The 15,691-nt window shown below is 39.3% G+C and overlaps 1 protein-coding gene across 1 annotated transcript in view; it reads left to right on the forward strand.

Moving 5' to 3' along the window:
- The first annotated feature begins 133 nt into the window (after positions 1-133).
- Positions 134-15,691, forward strand: part of LOC109151252 — a 44,219-nt gene continuing 28,661 nt past the window's right edge. The window contains exons 1-3 of the mRNA XM_019299173.1: positions 134-194; positions 355-423; positions 612-727. Of these exons, the coding sequence (XP_019154718.1) occupies positions 156-194; positions 355-423; positions 612-727 (224 nt within the window). The 5' untranslated portion in view covers positions 134-155. The remainder of the gene's footprint in view (positions 195-354; positions 424-611; positions 728-15,691) is intronic.

Here is a 15,691-nt window from a genome sequence, read left to right on the forward strand (position 1 = left end):
ATATTTATATCATATTACTGGAAGCACAAGCCAACCAGTGATGGTATATATTTCCCCATTTCATTATAATTTGTTCTTAATTTTATAAAATTTTTCTAATGGTTTTATTTTAATTTTAAAATTTTAAGGCTCAAATTGAAAATGCCCATTCAACAATGCCACCAACAAGCAATCCACCGAACCTGTCTCCTATCGTATGGCTTTTAAACGATGTTCTTTTGACTCTGTTTATAAATATTTACGTAATGTATAGAAAATAGATTTTTCTATTATTGTTAGAATATATGTAGTAAATTTTGAATGATATATATTTATACTAACTTTTAAATTATGTTTATTGATGCTCTTATAAAGGAGTTTAGTTCCAAACATTATTCTGGTATAAGTACATCCCAATGGAAAAGATCAAACCACACTAACCAGGTAACTTTATTAGTCAATACATATATAATAACTTGAAGTTTTATAGTAGTTTTTATTAGAATGTTTTAAAAGAATAGAAATTATTTTTGGCATAGGTTATTTTTAATCTGAAATTTATTTTTTAAAAAAATTCCCCAAAAAATTATATTTTATTATATTGCCATTTTTTTTTTTTTTTTTTTAAACAGGTTGAAGTTGTTGCTAATAAGAGCAGCCAAGAAGGAAGTCTGCAGTCAATAATTTACCAGGGATTATCCACCAACACTCCAAATAACACTTTACCAGAGGTTTCTAGTGGTTCAATGTACGTACAACATCTCTTTATATGCTTGATTAATTGTTTTTTTTTTTTTTTTTTTTTTTTTTTTAATTTTTTTTTTATCCTCATTTCCTAATTATTATAAGTTTGTATAGGCCCATTATGAATGGATTGCATGATCCTAAGTACGAAGAACTTGGCTTACCAATTGATCCTCATCTTCGATGCTTGATGTTAAATCCAAATTTCATGCATGGTAACACAAATCAATATTTTTATATGTACATTTTAACTTTTATATATGTTTATAAATAGTTGACTCTGTTTTATTTATGTCTTTAAATAATTTACTTATATGCAATTGTTTATGAAATTGCAGGCCAAGTTAATCCCCGGTTTTCCAAGGATAATTATTGATCATCACCGGACATTACTTTGGATGATTTGATTGAGATAGCAATTAAGAAGCTGAACAGAAGAGAACTCTTGTTGAAACAATCTTTATATTTTTACATACTTTGTCAAACAAAAGTTTAGTTTCTATTCGCACTATTTCATCAACTAAAAATACTAGTTCTATAAGGATTTTATAAATGCTTTGATTAGATCCCTTTAAGACTTTTAGTTGGCTAAATCATATCCTTTGGCAAATTAAAAAGTCTTAGAATGTACGTTTCGTAATATAGAATATAATAGATGTATAGTATCTACCAAGTGTTAGTATAACCTGTCTTAAAACGGAAGTCTTTAAAGACACTATTTCAAGTAAGCTTATGCTTTAGGTTTTAGTATAGATATTAGTTCAAGGACAACAACATAAGTAGTTATATCACATAGATGTATTTTTAGATGAGAAATTTGTTACAGGAAGATAATTTAGAAAACATTAATCTTGAGGAAAGTTAGTTAGTTGCAGACATGCTTGAAATGACCATATTTCTAATAAAAGCTAGTAGAGTGATAGTAATACAAGTAAAAATAGCAGTAAGACTTCTTAATTAGCTCTAAGGTAGTAAAACATCCTCGTTGTTGGTTCAAGACAAGCAGAAGGTCTTGAGGGTGGAGGGTGAGTTTGAGTTCATAAAAATTAATAGAAATAAAGTGAAAGGCATATGAAAATTGAGATTATATTTTTATAGTCGATCGGGAACTTCCACCTCACTTTGCTCGTTAATACTTGGAGGTTTCACTACGAATACAAGTGAAAGTTTAACTTTCACAATAGTGCAAATCAACCCATCTAGGTTAATTACTTTGTGCCAATGACCTTGTGGTCAAGTGGCATGAAGTGGCTCTCCCAAATGGGAGGTTATGGGTTTTAGTCTCAGTGGGGGTGGTATTCATTCTTTGTGCTTCAGTAGGTTGAGATAGTATTGACTTATTATGCTTCAGTAGGTTGAGAAAGTATAGTAGCTATGACAGACCCCACTTTAGTAGGTTGAGAAAGTAGCTATGACAGACCCCAACCGTTTTCGTTCACCAAGCTGTTGGATAGTGAGTGTCTTTTGAAAAGTACTGGATAGAGTTTTGGAAATTCTTGGAAGTTTAGAATTCGTGAATGGCTTTTTGAAATTACAATAGCTTAACAACAATTTTCTCTTATGTTCTTTTTATTACAAGCTTAAGGAATCAGTGTTTAAAAATTGGCCTAGTCAGCTGCCTAGGCTACCCTAGGCCAAGGTGATTTTATCCCTAGGCGGCATTTAGTCAGTTGACCGACTAACCGGCCGGTTAGGCACCCTAGGCGCCGACTTAGCTGAGTTGAGCACTTAACTCGGCCGAGTTGGTGCTCAACTGTGGTGAGTGATTTTTTTGCCTACTCGGCTACTCGTATTCTATATTTCTCCAACCATGTACTCAAGTAGTCAAGTAACCATCTAATATATGATGTTGACTACTTTGGGGGATTATAACAATGTAACAACTCTTAGCCCTGAGTGAAAAAAAGTAGAGACAATATACTTGGATTACTAGGCCGCCTTGGTGCCTGACTAGCATCTAGGGCCTTCTGTAGTATTACTTATTTATAGAGTAAGGTGAGCCAAAAGTCGTACATCTTGAACTTTTCCTATTGGTGCCCCCTAAGGTTGTAGGTTTCCAAAACCTACATCCTCTTCATTTTATCACAACATGCTTATGACCTTTGGACTTCCAAAATGTCTTTAATCTAAAAGAAATGATTTTTTTTTAAAGCAAAGAATCTTTTATTGAGGAATAGTTCGGCGGGCAGCAAACCCCCTATAATCATACAAGAGAGTCAATTTGGCTTTGGTAGGCAAAGCATTAAACGAGTGAAAGATCGAGGGAGTATTAGCGATCAAGCCTTCTGCCGCAAGGGCATCTGCTACGCTGTTTGCTTCCCGATAAGAATGTTTAATCACTGCACCCCAAGCCGCAACGTACTTCCGGATGTAAAACATAGCTTCTTGGAGTTTCCATGGCATCGCGTCCGAAGAGGAGGCCAAACGGACAAGCTAAGAGAGTCTACTTCAATGATATATGGCCGTAACACCATAGTGTCGCACCATTGTAGGACTTTTCGCAGAGCTAGCACTTCAGCCTCAAGAGCGGAAGAGACATCCAAACAGAAGCATATTCCAGCAACCAACAGGCCCCGAGAGTCTCGAAGACATGCCCCACCCGCCGCACCAACTGATGAAAGGAGAGCATCGGTGTTAGGTTTAAGACGTCCTGATGGCGGCGCTAATCACTTGACCCACTGTGTCGTACGCCGCGAAGGGATAGCAAATCTGGCAATCAAGCCTTCAGCTTGAAGACAAAATCCAAATGCTCCCATGTTGCGAGGTGGACAGGCTAAGGAGATGAGATAGGATTCCCTCTTGATCTTCCTTAATAACTTCTGAAGACGAGTACCTAGACCCATTGTAGAGGTAATCTGTGTATGCCACCCATAAGAACCAGAGAATAAGGCAAGGCCACAAGCATGAAAAGCTTCCCACCGCGGAATCTGGAGCAGCCAGGAGCCACCATGCATGACAAGCAGTTAGAATGGTGGATGAGTTGCCCAGATTTAATCCGGATAATCTGCTGAAAAAAGTCCACACTCTCTGTGTTTCGTTACAGCCAAACAGACAATGCTCCAGGCTTGCACTTGCAGCAACACAAAACGGACAAACAGAAGGCACACAGTAACCAAATCTCTCAATGACATCAGGGAAAGGCAGGAGCCTCCTCAGCAGCTTCCACATAAAAACTGAGATTTTAGATGGAATAAACCTTCCCCAAATGCTGGCCGACGAAAGACAACGTCCCCTCTTCGGTCGCAAAAAATCGTAGGCTAAGGACAGAGTGAAGTCCCCATATGTAGATGGAGCCCAGATTATGGATTCTGCAGATAATACGAGATTATCCTCCACAAAGGCTTTCATGCTCCACATCCTGCGCCGTATTAACGAATCTGAAGCCCTCACGTTTTCATCTAGGTAGCGAGCAGTCAAGAACTGCTCCAGAGACTTCCCCCCAACAAGAAGCTATAGTAGATCTTGGTCGAATAAGCTTGCTGTATGGTGTGCAGATTTCGAACTCCAAGGCTTCCCTCGACCGTAGGCAAGGAAATATTTCCCCATGAAGCCCAGTGCCTTTTCGGGCGGCCATCACAGGTTCCTTAGAAGAACCGGGTAAATTTATATTCCAAAGCCTTTTCTGTTTGGCGAGGAAGGAGTAAAGAAGCCATCGTGTATTGTGGGATCAAAGATAAGACATGCTTTATTAGAGTAAGACGGCCCCCTGGTGATAGAAGCTTTCGCTGCCAACCTGCTAGTTTCCCGTCCACCTTCTCTAGTAGATGCTGGTAGTAGCATGGCTGTTGCGCCCTTTAAACAAGTTCACTTCCAAGTAGCGAAACGGCAAAGAGGAACGTTGCATGCCTAGTAATCGTGACATTGCCGCGGTCCTTTGGCTATAGCAGTGCTTAGAAGTTACAAAAAAGCTTTTGTTGTAGTTGATTTTCTGACCGGACCCTGCCTGATAATCCTTCAAGAGCTTCGATAACTCCTTTAACGAATTCGAAGAGCCATTAACTAGGATGATGATGTCATCTGCAAAGGCCAAGTGGGAGATTAATGGATACTGCAACCCCGAGGAATATGGGGAAATCAATCTTGTACCCACTTTTAGAACCAGCGAACGTGACAAAGCCTCCGAAGCAAGTATGAAAAGAAGGGGCGATAGCGGATCCCCTTGTTTTACACCCCTTGTCGGTTGAAAGAAGCCACAGCTGACCCCGTTGACCAAGACAGATAACCTTGTAGCTTCCAGGTTGTTCAAGACTAAACCGATAAACCCGGGTGAGAATCCAAACCTGGTAAGGGCTGCCTTTAAAAAAGGCCACGAGACCCGGTAGAAAGCCTTCATCATGTCCAACTTAACTACAACATTTGAGCCCCGACATCTCTTATCAATATATTGCAGGAGCTCAAAGGCTAGCAAAACATTGTCCTGTACACTGCACCCTTTAACAAAACCAGCCTGCTCACTCGAGATTAGCTTCGGCAAAATGGGACTTAGACGGCTTGCAAGGATCCTAGTAAAAACTTTGCTGATGAAGGTGCAAAGACAAATCGGCCTAAAGTCCGCAAACGTGTCTGGATTATTCCTTTTAGGAATTAGCACTATTTGTGCACTGGCTAGTGCTCGTGGAACCGGAACGCCTGCAAAGAAGTCCAAAGTTGCTTGATAAACATCTTCATGGATAAATTCCCAGGAAAAGGGATCCATGGAACCCATCCGGACTGGCTGCACTGTCAGGGTCGAGCATCCACACGGCCTTTTTAACCTCTTCCCGCGATATCGGCGAGGTCAAAGCGATCACATCTGAATTTTCCAAGCAAGGCGGAAGACACATCAGAAGGGAATCCATACCGGGGAAATTTTCGGCCGTGAATAGGCTGGAGTAGTACTGGACTGCCTCCGCTTGAATTGCCTCAGGGGTCGACAAAATAGAACCCGAGCTATCCTTGATGGAGTAAATGGCCTGCCTTCGATGTCGATCTTTAACCATCGCATGAAAGAAACGCGTGTTCGCATCCCCCTCCCTAAGCCATTTGATCCGTGCTTTCTGCTTCCAGTAAGCCTCTTCCTGTTTGAGAGCAAGCAAGAGGTCTGCTGGGAGCTTATGGAGGGAGGTTCTGTTTTCAGCTGATGGAGAGTCCTCATAAATTCCTTCTGCTTCTGTCACAGCAGTCTCCAAATTACGAACCCGGTCAAAAAGTTCCTGAAAACCTCTTTGTTGCATGATCGAAGGGCTTGTTTAAGGCGTTTAAGCTTGAAGGCCAAAGCATGCATGCCACCCCCATCTGCAGGCTCAGCCCAGTTGGCCCGTGCGAAATCTAAGAAGTTGGGGTGGGTTTTCCAGATATTTTGAAAATGGAACTGCTTTGGCAACGTCAAAGCGCTGTTCGTCCCATTAAAGAGGACTGAGGAGTGATCAGATGAGGTACGGCCAAGCACAGAAATTCGGATACCCGTGAAGTAATCCCGCAAAGTCGAGTTCATTAAGAACCGGTCTAATCTTTTCCAAACTGCCCCTGCACTACGAACCCCATGCCAAGTGTAAAGACCTCCGGTTGTTGCGAGGTCTAGTAGGCCATTATCGTTAATAAAATTAGAGAAATCTGATATGCTGCCCATGTCTGGAAAGGCATTGCCTCTGCACTCAGAGATGCTCGAAATCACGTTATAGTCACCGCCCATAAGAGTAGGCCTATTTACATTTAGTCCTGTTGCAAGTTGTGCCCATAGCTGTGCCCGTTCCAATCTCGTATGCTTCGCATAGATACAGGGACGGAGTCAGGATTTGTTGGCGCGGGGCCAATCACAATTAAACTAATTAAAAAGAAAAAAATAATTACACATAGACTAAAGTAGTAAAAATTTGAAGATTGGTAGCAAAATGACATTTTATTATTATTATTATTATTATTATTATTATTATTATTATTATTGTTGTTGTTGTTGTTGTTGTTGTTGTTGTTGTTATTATTATTATTATTATTATTATTATTATTATTATAATAATAAAATACCATTGTAATGTATTTCATTTGCAAATTAAAAAGCTAACTACATAGCAATCTATTGTCCAGTGTCCATAGAACATAAACTCAATTTGCAAATCCTTACTGTAACACCCCGTGTTACGATCCCTAAAACCAATTAATCATTTAACCAATTACCCAAAAGAAAGAATTAAATCACAATAATTAATTAGGAAAGGCCCACCATAGTCCACGGGCCCTTATCCCTAAACCCAATCCTTAGTCCCAAAAGGAATAGAGTTAGCAAACCTATAGTAATTAGGCCTAAGTAAGACTCTTAGATATATAAATAGGGAACATAAGGAGGCACCTAGAATCCCCACCACAATAATCCCTCACCACACAAGAAGTTCCAAGAATTCCCCTAGGAGAAATCAAGAAAGAAGAAAGCTTCAAGAAAGACCCTTCATAGCCAAGGAATTAATTAAGGTTAAGAGGTAACCCATGTCTCAACAAAACCTATTTTCATAGCTATGATTCCCCTCTTAGGATTTTCCCATATTATTGTGTATTGATGATTTGTGATATTATTATTGATGATTGGTGTGATGATTCCATGGGTGATCTTGATGATGAGAGGTTCTTGATAATTATGGTGTTCTTGATGATTATATGACGTTCTTGATGATTATATGATGTTCTTGATGATTGTAGGATGTTCTTGATGATTGTAGGATGTTCTTGATGTTTATGTGATATTCGTACCGAATCTTGATATTAGAAGATGAATTGTGTCCTTGTTGATTTAAAAGTGATCAGAACCCTAGGTTGTATCGTATGATATTATTCTTGGTGTATTGGGTGGGAAATGCATGTTTGGGTGTTAATTATGTTTAGAAAAGCATGATAGGTTATGTGCCGTATGTTCCTCGCTTTGATCCGTTAATTGTCTACGTGTTGTTGTCAATTGTGTTTAAAAGTGTCTAAGCATGGTTCCGGGTTCCACAAAGGTTCCCGGGGCATTTTCGGTGATGAAAGAGTACTCAGTGGGGGGTAGGGGACCCGCCACCTACCCGCGGCCTTCTTGGGCAACGCCGGCAGCGGGCAGCTGCCCGCCGGGCACCCGCTGCCCGGATTAGCTACCGCCGGCGGGCAGCCGGCGGGTGATCCCTCACCCACCGGCTACCCGCTGGTTTGAACCGCAATTTGGGATTTTGACTTCCCGTTTGATGTTCCCCCGACCCCCGTGGTGTCCCAACGGACTCCATCTATCGTGCCTATGTCTAGTTTGATATTTCGGGTACCGTTCGTGGGTTGTATGAGTGTTATATATTGCATGCTAGTTGAATTGGTATCCCGTTGACCTAGGTGAAAGAAGTATGAACCCTTTAGGATTATTCTTAGTATGTGAAGGATCATGCATAGGTTTTGTTATACTCTTTCTCCTCCTTCCCAATGTGTTAATGTGGGTTGCATGTGCTTGCTATGTGTTATGTGTGCATGATATCCCAATTCGGTTGCGATCGGATTGGTTATTCCTGAGCTGCGGTTCAGAAGCTGGCTGCGGTCAGATTTACACTCCCGGGCTGCGGTCCACCGTTTGGTTGCGATCAAACGTTCCTACATGAGCTGCGGTTCATATTTCCTGGCTGCGGTCAGATGACATACTCTTGGGCTGCGGTCCACTATTTGGTTGCGATCAAACTATGATGAGCTGCGGTTCATCGGTAGGTTGCGATCGACCCCTCCGTGTTGCGATATGGGGCAGGGTGCTGCGGGGCCGTGTCAGAGCTATATGCGCTGACCCTCATGTATGGGCATGCGATTGGTCCTGTGGTGCCAACAAAGTGTGCTATGTGGTGAGACATGGATGAATTGTTGTTATGAGTACCTTGGGGATGTGACTATGGGATTTATACTGGGAATCGTATATGTTGATTTATAATTGGGCTTATCTTACCTGTCTTGCCTGTTGTAAACTGTATATGTTTGGTATAACTGCTGTCCGTGCTTAGCCCTATCTGTTGAGTCGATCCCTGTTTTAAAAGCTAGAGTCTCGTAGGATATATCTTCATGCTTCAAAATTGGTTTTCGTATATCTATATATATATCTATGTTAGGAATAAAATGTAATAGTTTTGATGAGCCAAATTTGTATTTTTAGAACCCCCATATTTTATTTTGAGTCTAGTTGTCTATTAGCCTAAGTCCCAAGTCAAGCCATAAAAGTCTACGAATTCTTAGCAAAATATACTTATCCAGAATGTTACTATTTGAGATTTATTTATCTTGGAAGACACTAAAGGATGAAGTGGTGAAGTGGATAAGGAATAAGGTTGTTAAAGTCAAAGGTCATAGGTTCGAGACTTAATCTCTACATTTTTAAGTAAGAGATAAAGAAGGGGATGACTAAGGAGCTGATGGGGACGACCAAGGGGCAGACTCGGATTATTCTACGAATTAATGCAAAATGCTACTAAAGCCATTCTGGGAATAAAGATTAAATCCAGAATTATTAACTAATGAGTTAATATGGTGTAATGGCTAAAGCATAAGAGGTATATGTTGTTGGGCTCATGATTAAATCCCATTGGAAGCATATTTTATAAGTATGACACTTGTTGGGTGCATGCTACAATGTGGACACATGTCATACTAATTTGACTACAAGTTTGGAAGCTTGTGGACATGATAAGGAAGATGCACGTGAATTCTTCTACACATCTTCTTTCTCATTTAAATATCTTGCTATGCATCTCAAATCATTTCAGAAGAAGAAATGGACGAAGATATAATTTTTACTCAAGCAAGAATCAGCAGAAAATCTTTTGGAAGATTTCATCATTTTGAATCCGTCAAGATATGGTAATTATTTTTCGGAGAAGTTTTAGCTGATGAGCCGATATGTATGACTTTTGAAGATTTGTCAGGTGAGGATTTTCAAACTCACTGTGGAAGCCCATCTCTTGCATTAAATCACCGCAATGCAAGTTGGCAATAATGTGTAGCTGGTCAAGATGAACGATCAAGATCAACTGATGCTACAACGGTAATATAGCTTCTTCAGCTATATATACCATGAAGACTTGAAGACATGAAGCAGGGCAGAGAAGGCAACGCAATACACAAAGAGAAAAATTCGAAATATCTAGTTTGAGCTTACACGAGAGATTCTTCAAGTCATTAGAAGAGAAATTTGTTTTCTCTTAAACTTACCTCTATTGTGTGTAGAAAGAGGGTTGAGTGTAGCTTTGTGCAAGACACTACCCTGTTGAGTGTAGCTTTGTGCGAGACACTCGTGAGTGTAGCTTTGTGCGAGACACTCGTGGTTGCTGAGTGTAGTTGTGTGCGAGACGCTCGGTGGTGCTAAGTGTAGCTGGGTGCAAAACACTTAGTTGGTGTAGGAGTATAGCTTTGTGCGAGATACTCGGGAGTATAGCTTTGTGCGAAATACTCGGGATTGAGTGTAGCTGTGTGCAAAACACTCGGGAAGTGCCTGTGTGCACTTGATTCACTATTTGTATCTGGGTGAACGAGATAGTGAATTTCCTCCTTGGAGTGAAAGGAGAAGAGTGGACTAGGAGGATTACACCACCTCTGAACCACTATAAATTGCCTCTCTCATTTACATACTGCCTTTATTTATTATTGCATGCATACTAACCCATTTACTATTCGTCTTATTCATTTATCTTATTGATTGGGTTATGTGACTTTACAAGTGCATGCAGACACAATTCCATTTGGACTCACTCATTGATTCACACGTGACATCACACACATATTGAGTGAACCATCTCTTTAAATATTTTGTTGTCTTGCATGTTGAATATTTGACTGACCCATTTTATATACTGTTCGAATTTATTCATCTGGGTTTAGTAGATTTCACGTTTGCATGTGGACATAAATTAGCATACTTATTATTTGAGCCTTTGCAAGCATATCCATAATATTGCATGTGATATATCTCTTTGATTTTACGTAACACTTGGTTGTTTAATTTATTCCGCTGCGCATCTAAGTTTCATATCTTGTTACTTAGAGTTGAAATTACCAAAGTGTTATTAATTGTGAAAAAGTTTAAAAAGTCTATTCACCCCCCCTCTAGACTTTTTACCACCCTATCGGGACCAACAATTGGTATCAGAGCGGGTTGTCTATTTTGGTCAAATTGTCTCTGACTGATACCAACAATTGGTATCAGAGCGGGTTGTCTATTTGGGTCAATCTGTTTCTGACTGATACCAACAATTGGTATCAGAGCGGGTTGTCTATTTGGGTCAAATTGTCTCTGACTGATACCATCAATTAGTATCAGGTCGGTTGTCGAGTCAATTTTGACTGCTAGGCAGATCTCGAAAAATCAAGATGATGAAAAGAGATATGGCTCTTGCCCAAAATTTATTATTTTCTCTAGAAAAATTTGATGATTGGAAAATTCGCATGCAGGTACATTTATCTGCACTACATGATGAAATGTGGGAAGTAATCACTAATGGTCCAATTGAAATCTTGCAAGTGAACACTGCATCCGTACAAACAAGTGATACTCCACAGTATGTTCCAAAGCCCAAAGTGGAATGGACTCGTGAAGATAGAACACGAAATAACTTGGATAATATTGCCAAGGATATTTTGTTCAAATCTATCGATGATACGATATTCCCAAAAGTCCGAAAATGCCAATCAGCAAAAGAAGTTTGGGAGACACTCATCCAAATTGGTGAAGGTGACGAACAGGAAAAGGATAATAAACTCACCATAGCATTAAAGAAATTTGAGGATTTCAAAATGCTAAGTGGCGAGAATATTACCGACATGGAAACAAGATTTGCCAAAATCTTGGGAGAAATTAATGATCTTGGAAAAGACATTAATCGAAAGGAAATCTCACTCAAAATCCTACGTGGTTTACCGTCAAGTTGGGACATGAAAGTCACTGCCATGCGTGATCATAGAGATCTAAAGACTCTATCAACTGATAAGCTTTTTAGTGATCTAAAAGCCTATGAGTTTGAAATGAAGTCAAGGACGGAGGAAGAACGCGAAGAAAAGAACAATGCACTAGTTGCCGAACAACCGTCCACGTCAAGGTCCGTAGACAATAGTGAATTATTAAATAACGAAAACTTTGCTTTGTTTGTCAGGAAATTCAAGAGGTTTATGAGGAAAAACAATCACAAAAGTTTTCCCAAAGCAAGCATGTCACGAAGGCATAAAAAAGAGACCTTGGAGGACAATTCGAATTTATGCTACAACTGTAGAAAACCTGGACACTTTATGGCCGAATGTCCTTATCCCAAGGTGAGCAAAAATCAATCTAACACCGTGCAGGAGGAAACCAAAGTCAAGGATAGGAGATTCAACAAGAAAGACAAAAGAAAAGCTCTTATTAGTGACCCACTAGAAACAAGTGAGTCTGAGGAATCTTCTAGCAATGAAAGTGACAGCTCTACAGATGATAATGCACTATTTGGAATGAGCATGTCAAGCAATTCAAATAGTCAAGATCTATGTCTTATGGCACACGAAACAGATGATGATGAGGTAACATCTAAATCCTTTGATTCTGTAAGTTCATCTTTCTCTAAAGAGTCTATCTTTCATATGATGAAGGATTGTCAAACCATGATGGACACTTACTCGCAAATCAAGGAGCGCAATAATTTACTGATTCTTGAAAAAGATCAATTAAATGAAAAATTGCAAAATGCTCTATCTGAGATACGAGACTTGAAAGACGAAAATATTCGACTTCAAGAAGAGTGTAAATCAAGGGAAGTGAGAGAACACAACCTTAGAGAGGTTATAGCAACATTTACTCATTCATCCAAAATAATGGATAAAATGGTAAATATGCAAAAACCCTCAAGTGATAAAACCGGACTTGGTTATGATCCATCGTGTTCTCAAGCCTCCGAGAAATTGACCAATTCTACTACTGCTTTAACTAATAAAGTCCAAGTAGTAAAATTTGTAAAAGGTCAAGATAGCACACTGAGACAAGGAATTGGTTATCAAGCTAATGCCAAAAATGTTACTGCAAGGCCGAAGCCTCAAAGAAAATTCAATTCGCCAATGCAGTCAAAGAATAGGCAAAAGTTTGTTCCTAAATGGAAACATACCAATGAGTCAAGTGCACAAAGTCCTCATAGGAGAACGGGAAGAACTCCGAGGATTGGGGCAGGGAGACTTTATCCCTTTGAACAAGATTGGTTTGATGATATTAAACCATGGACTAAGTCCAGATTTAATGCCTTTCATATGCTCAAACAAATCTCTTCCCAAGTGCCAAAAGATCGAGTCAATTTTCAAAACCCGGCACCAAAACCATTTTCGAAAATTAGATATGATTACAATGTTTTCAATGGTTACGAATCACCTAATCTTGGATCAATAAGAACTAGGTGGATTTGGATACCAAAAAGGACTAACACTCAAGGACCCAAATTAAGTTGGGTACCTAAAAATGCGTAAACTGTTTTGCAGGAAATTTGGTACTTCGATAGTGGATGTTCTCGACACATGACTGGAAATAAATCTAGTCTTGTGAACTTTAAAAACATCGAAGGGCCAAAAGTTGTGTTTGGAGGAAATGATCGATATGGTACAACCAAAGGAATAGGGACAGTATCCCGCAATGATCTAAAAATAGAAGACGTATCCTATGTTGAAGGATTAAAGTTCAACTTGCTGAGCACAAGTCAATTTTGCGATAAAGGCTATCTTGTAGAGTTTTTCAAAGACAAGTGTCAAGTGAAGAACGGATCCACAGGCGAGATTGTTCTCGAAGGAATAAGAAAGAAAAATATGTATGTTGTAGACTGGAGCACAACCAAAGACTCTGTGTGTCTTGTAGCAAACAACTCAAGCAATGTGGGTTGGGAATGGCACAAAAAGTTGAGTCATCTCAACTTCAAAACCATTAACAAGCTCGTGACGAGAAATCTAGTCAAAGGACTACCCAACATCACCTACCGAAAGGATCAGATTTGCGATGCATGTCAGAAGGGAAAGCAAATCAAATCATCCTTCAAGACAAAAACACACGAATCAAGTCAAAGACCTCTTAGTCTACTACATATGGATCTATTTGGTCCTGTGGAGCCAGTAAGTATGAGTGGTAAGAAATATACTCTTGTTGTTGTTGATGATTTTTCCAGGTACACATGGACGATATTTCTCCACAAGAAAAATGAGGTAGAGAAGAAGCTACCAGAACTTCTCAAACAGCTTCAAAATGAAAAGGAAGTCAACATTGTCAAAATTCGTACCGATAGAGGAACAGAGTTTGTGAATAGCGTAATTCAAAATTACTGCAATACTCAAGGAATTATGCATCAACTATCAGCCGCAAGAACTCCACAACAAAACGGAGTTGCCGAAAGAAGGAATCGTACGCTTAAAGAAGCCGCACGAGTAATGATAGCTGCAGCCGAGCTACCTAAACGCTTTTGGGCCGAAGCAATCAATACTGCTTGCTATACCCAAAATAGAAGTCTAATCTACAAGCTGCACGACAAGACACCATATGAATTGTGGAAATGGAGAAAACCTAACCTTAGTTATTTTCATTCATTTGGTTGCAAATGTTTTGTTCTTAATAATGGCAAAATCTATCTAAGAACATTTGATCAACGTGCAGATGAAGCAATATTCTTAAGATATTCTTCCACCAGCAAAGCATTCAGAGTATTAAATAAATCAACAATGGTGGTTGAAGAATCCATTCATGTCGTGTTTGATGAACTCTCGAAAAGCAAGGAATCACCAACAGTTGGTATCAATGATGAAAATAATACTAATAAAATTTCTGAAGATATTTTGCAGGGAAATAGCAATCTAAACTGCTCCGGAACAGAAACCGATGTGGAAGATGATATAAGGGAAGAAGTAAGGGAATGTGTTGGGGTTGGAGTTGGAACTAATAGTGAAGATCAACGAATGGATCAAACCACAAATCCCTCCACCTCACACGAACCCTCTACTTCTCAAAGCAATCTTCAACCAGATTTGAAGTGGCTAAGAAATCATCCACAAGATCAAATCATTGGAGATATTCATGATGGCGTGAGAACTAGATCTGCATTACAGGAAACCCTATTTTCATGTTTTCTTTCTCAGGTCGAACCGAAGGACATAGATGAAGCTTTAAAAGATCCTAGTTGGATTGAAGCAATGCAAGAAGAGCTAAATCAGTTCGAACACAACGATGTTTGGGAGCTTATTTCGAGACCATCTAATCACAACGTGATTGGAACAAAATGGGTCTTTAGAAATAAAGCAAATGAAGATGGAATCGTTGTTAGGAATAAAGCAAGGCTAGTCGCAAAGGGCTACTCACAGGAAGAAGGAATAGATTTTGATGAGACATTTGCCCCGGTTGCAAGATTGGAAGCAATAAGAATTTTTCTAGCCTTTGCAGCTTACAAGAATTTTACAGTCTATCAAATGGACGTAAAAAGTGCATTCTTAAATGGCCTACTCGAAGAAGAAGTATATGTTGAGCAACCTCCAGGTTTCGAGGTAAAAGGTAATGTTGATAAGGTCTATAAACTAAAGAAGGCATTATATGGGTTAAAACAAGCACCAAGAGCTTGGTATGACACCCTATCAATGTTCTTAATTAGTTGTGGGTTTACCAAAGGCCTTGTTGACAAAACCTTATTTAAAATTCAAGAAAATGATCATATATTATTAATACAAATTTATGTTGATGATATTATTTTTGGAAGTACTAATAAATTGTTATGTGAGAAATTTTCTAAGCTCATGCAGAATAAGTTTGAAATGAGCATGATGGGAGAGCTAAACTACTTCCTTGGACTGCAAGTAAAACAACTGAAGGAAGGAATACTCATAAATCAGGCCAAATACACCAAAGATCTCATTAAGAGATTCGGCCAAGAAGGAAAGAGTTCAATGAAAATTCCAATGAGCACATCAGTCAAATTAGACAAAGACGATGAAGGCAAAGATGTTGACGAGACGCAATATCGAGGAATGATTG

Source organism: Ipomoea nil, unplaced genomic scaffold (genome assembly GCF_001879475.1).
Source record: "Ipomoea nil cultivar Tokyo-kokei standard unplaced genomic scaffold, Asagao_1.1 scaffold2283, whole genome shotgun sequence".
Lineage (NCBI taxonomy): Eukaryota > Viridiplantae > Streptophyta > Magnoliopsida > Solanales > Convolvulaceae > Ipomoea > Ipomoea nil.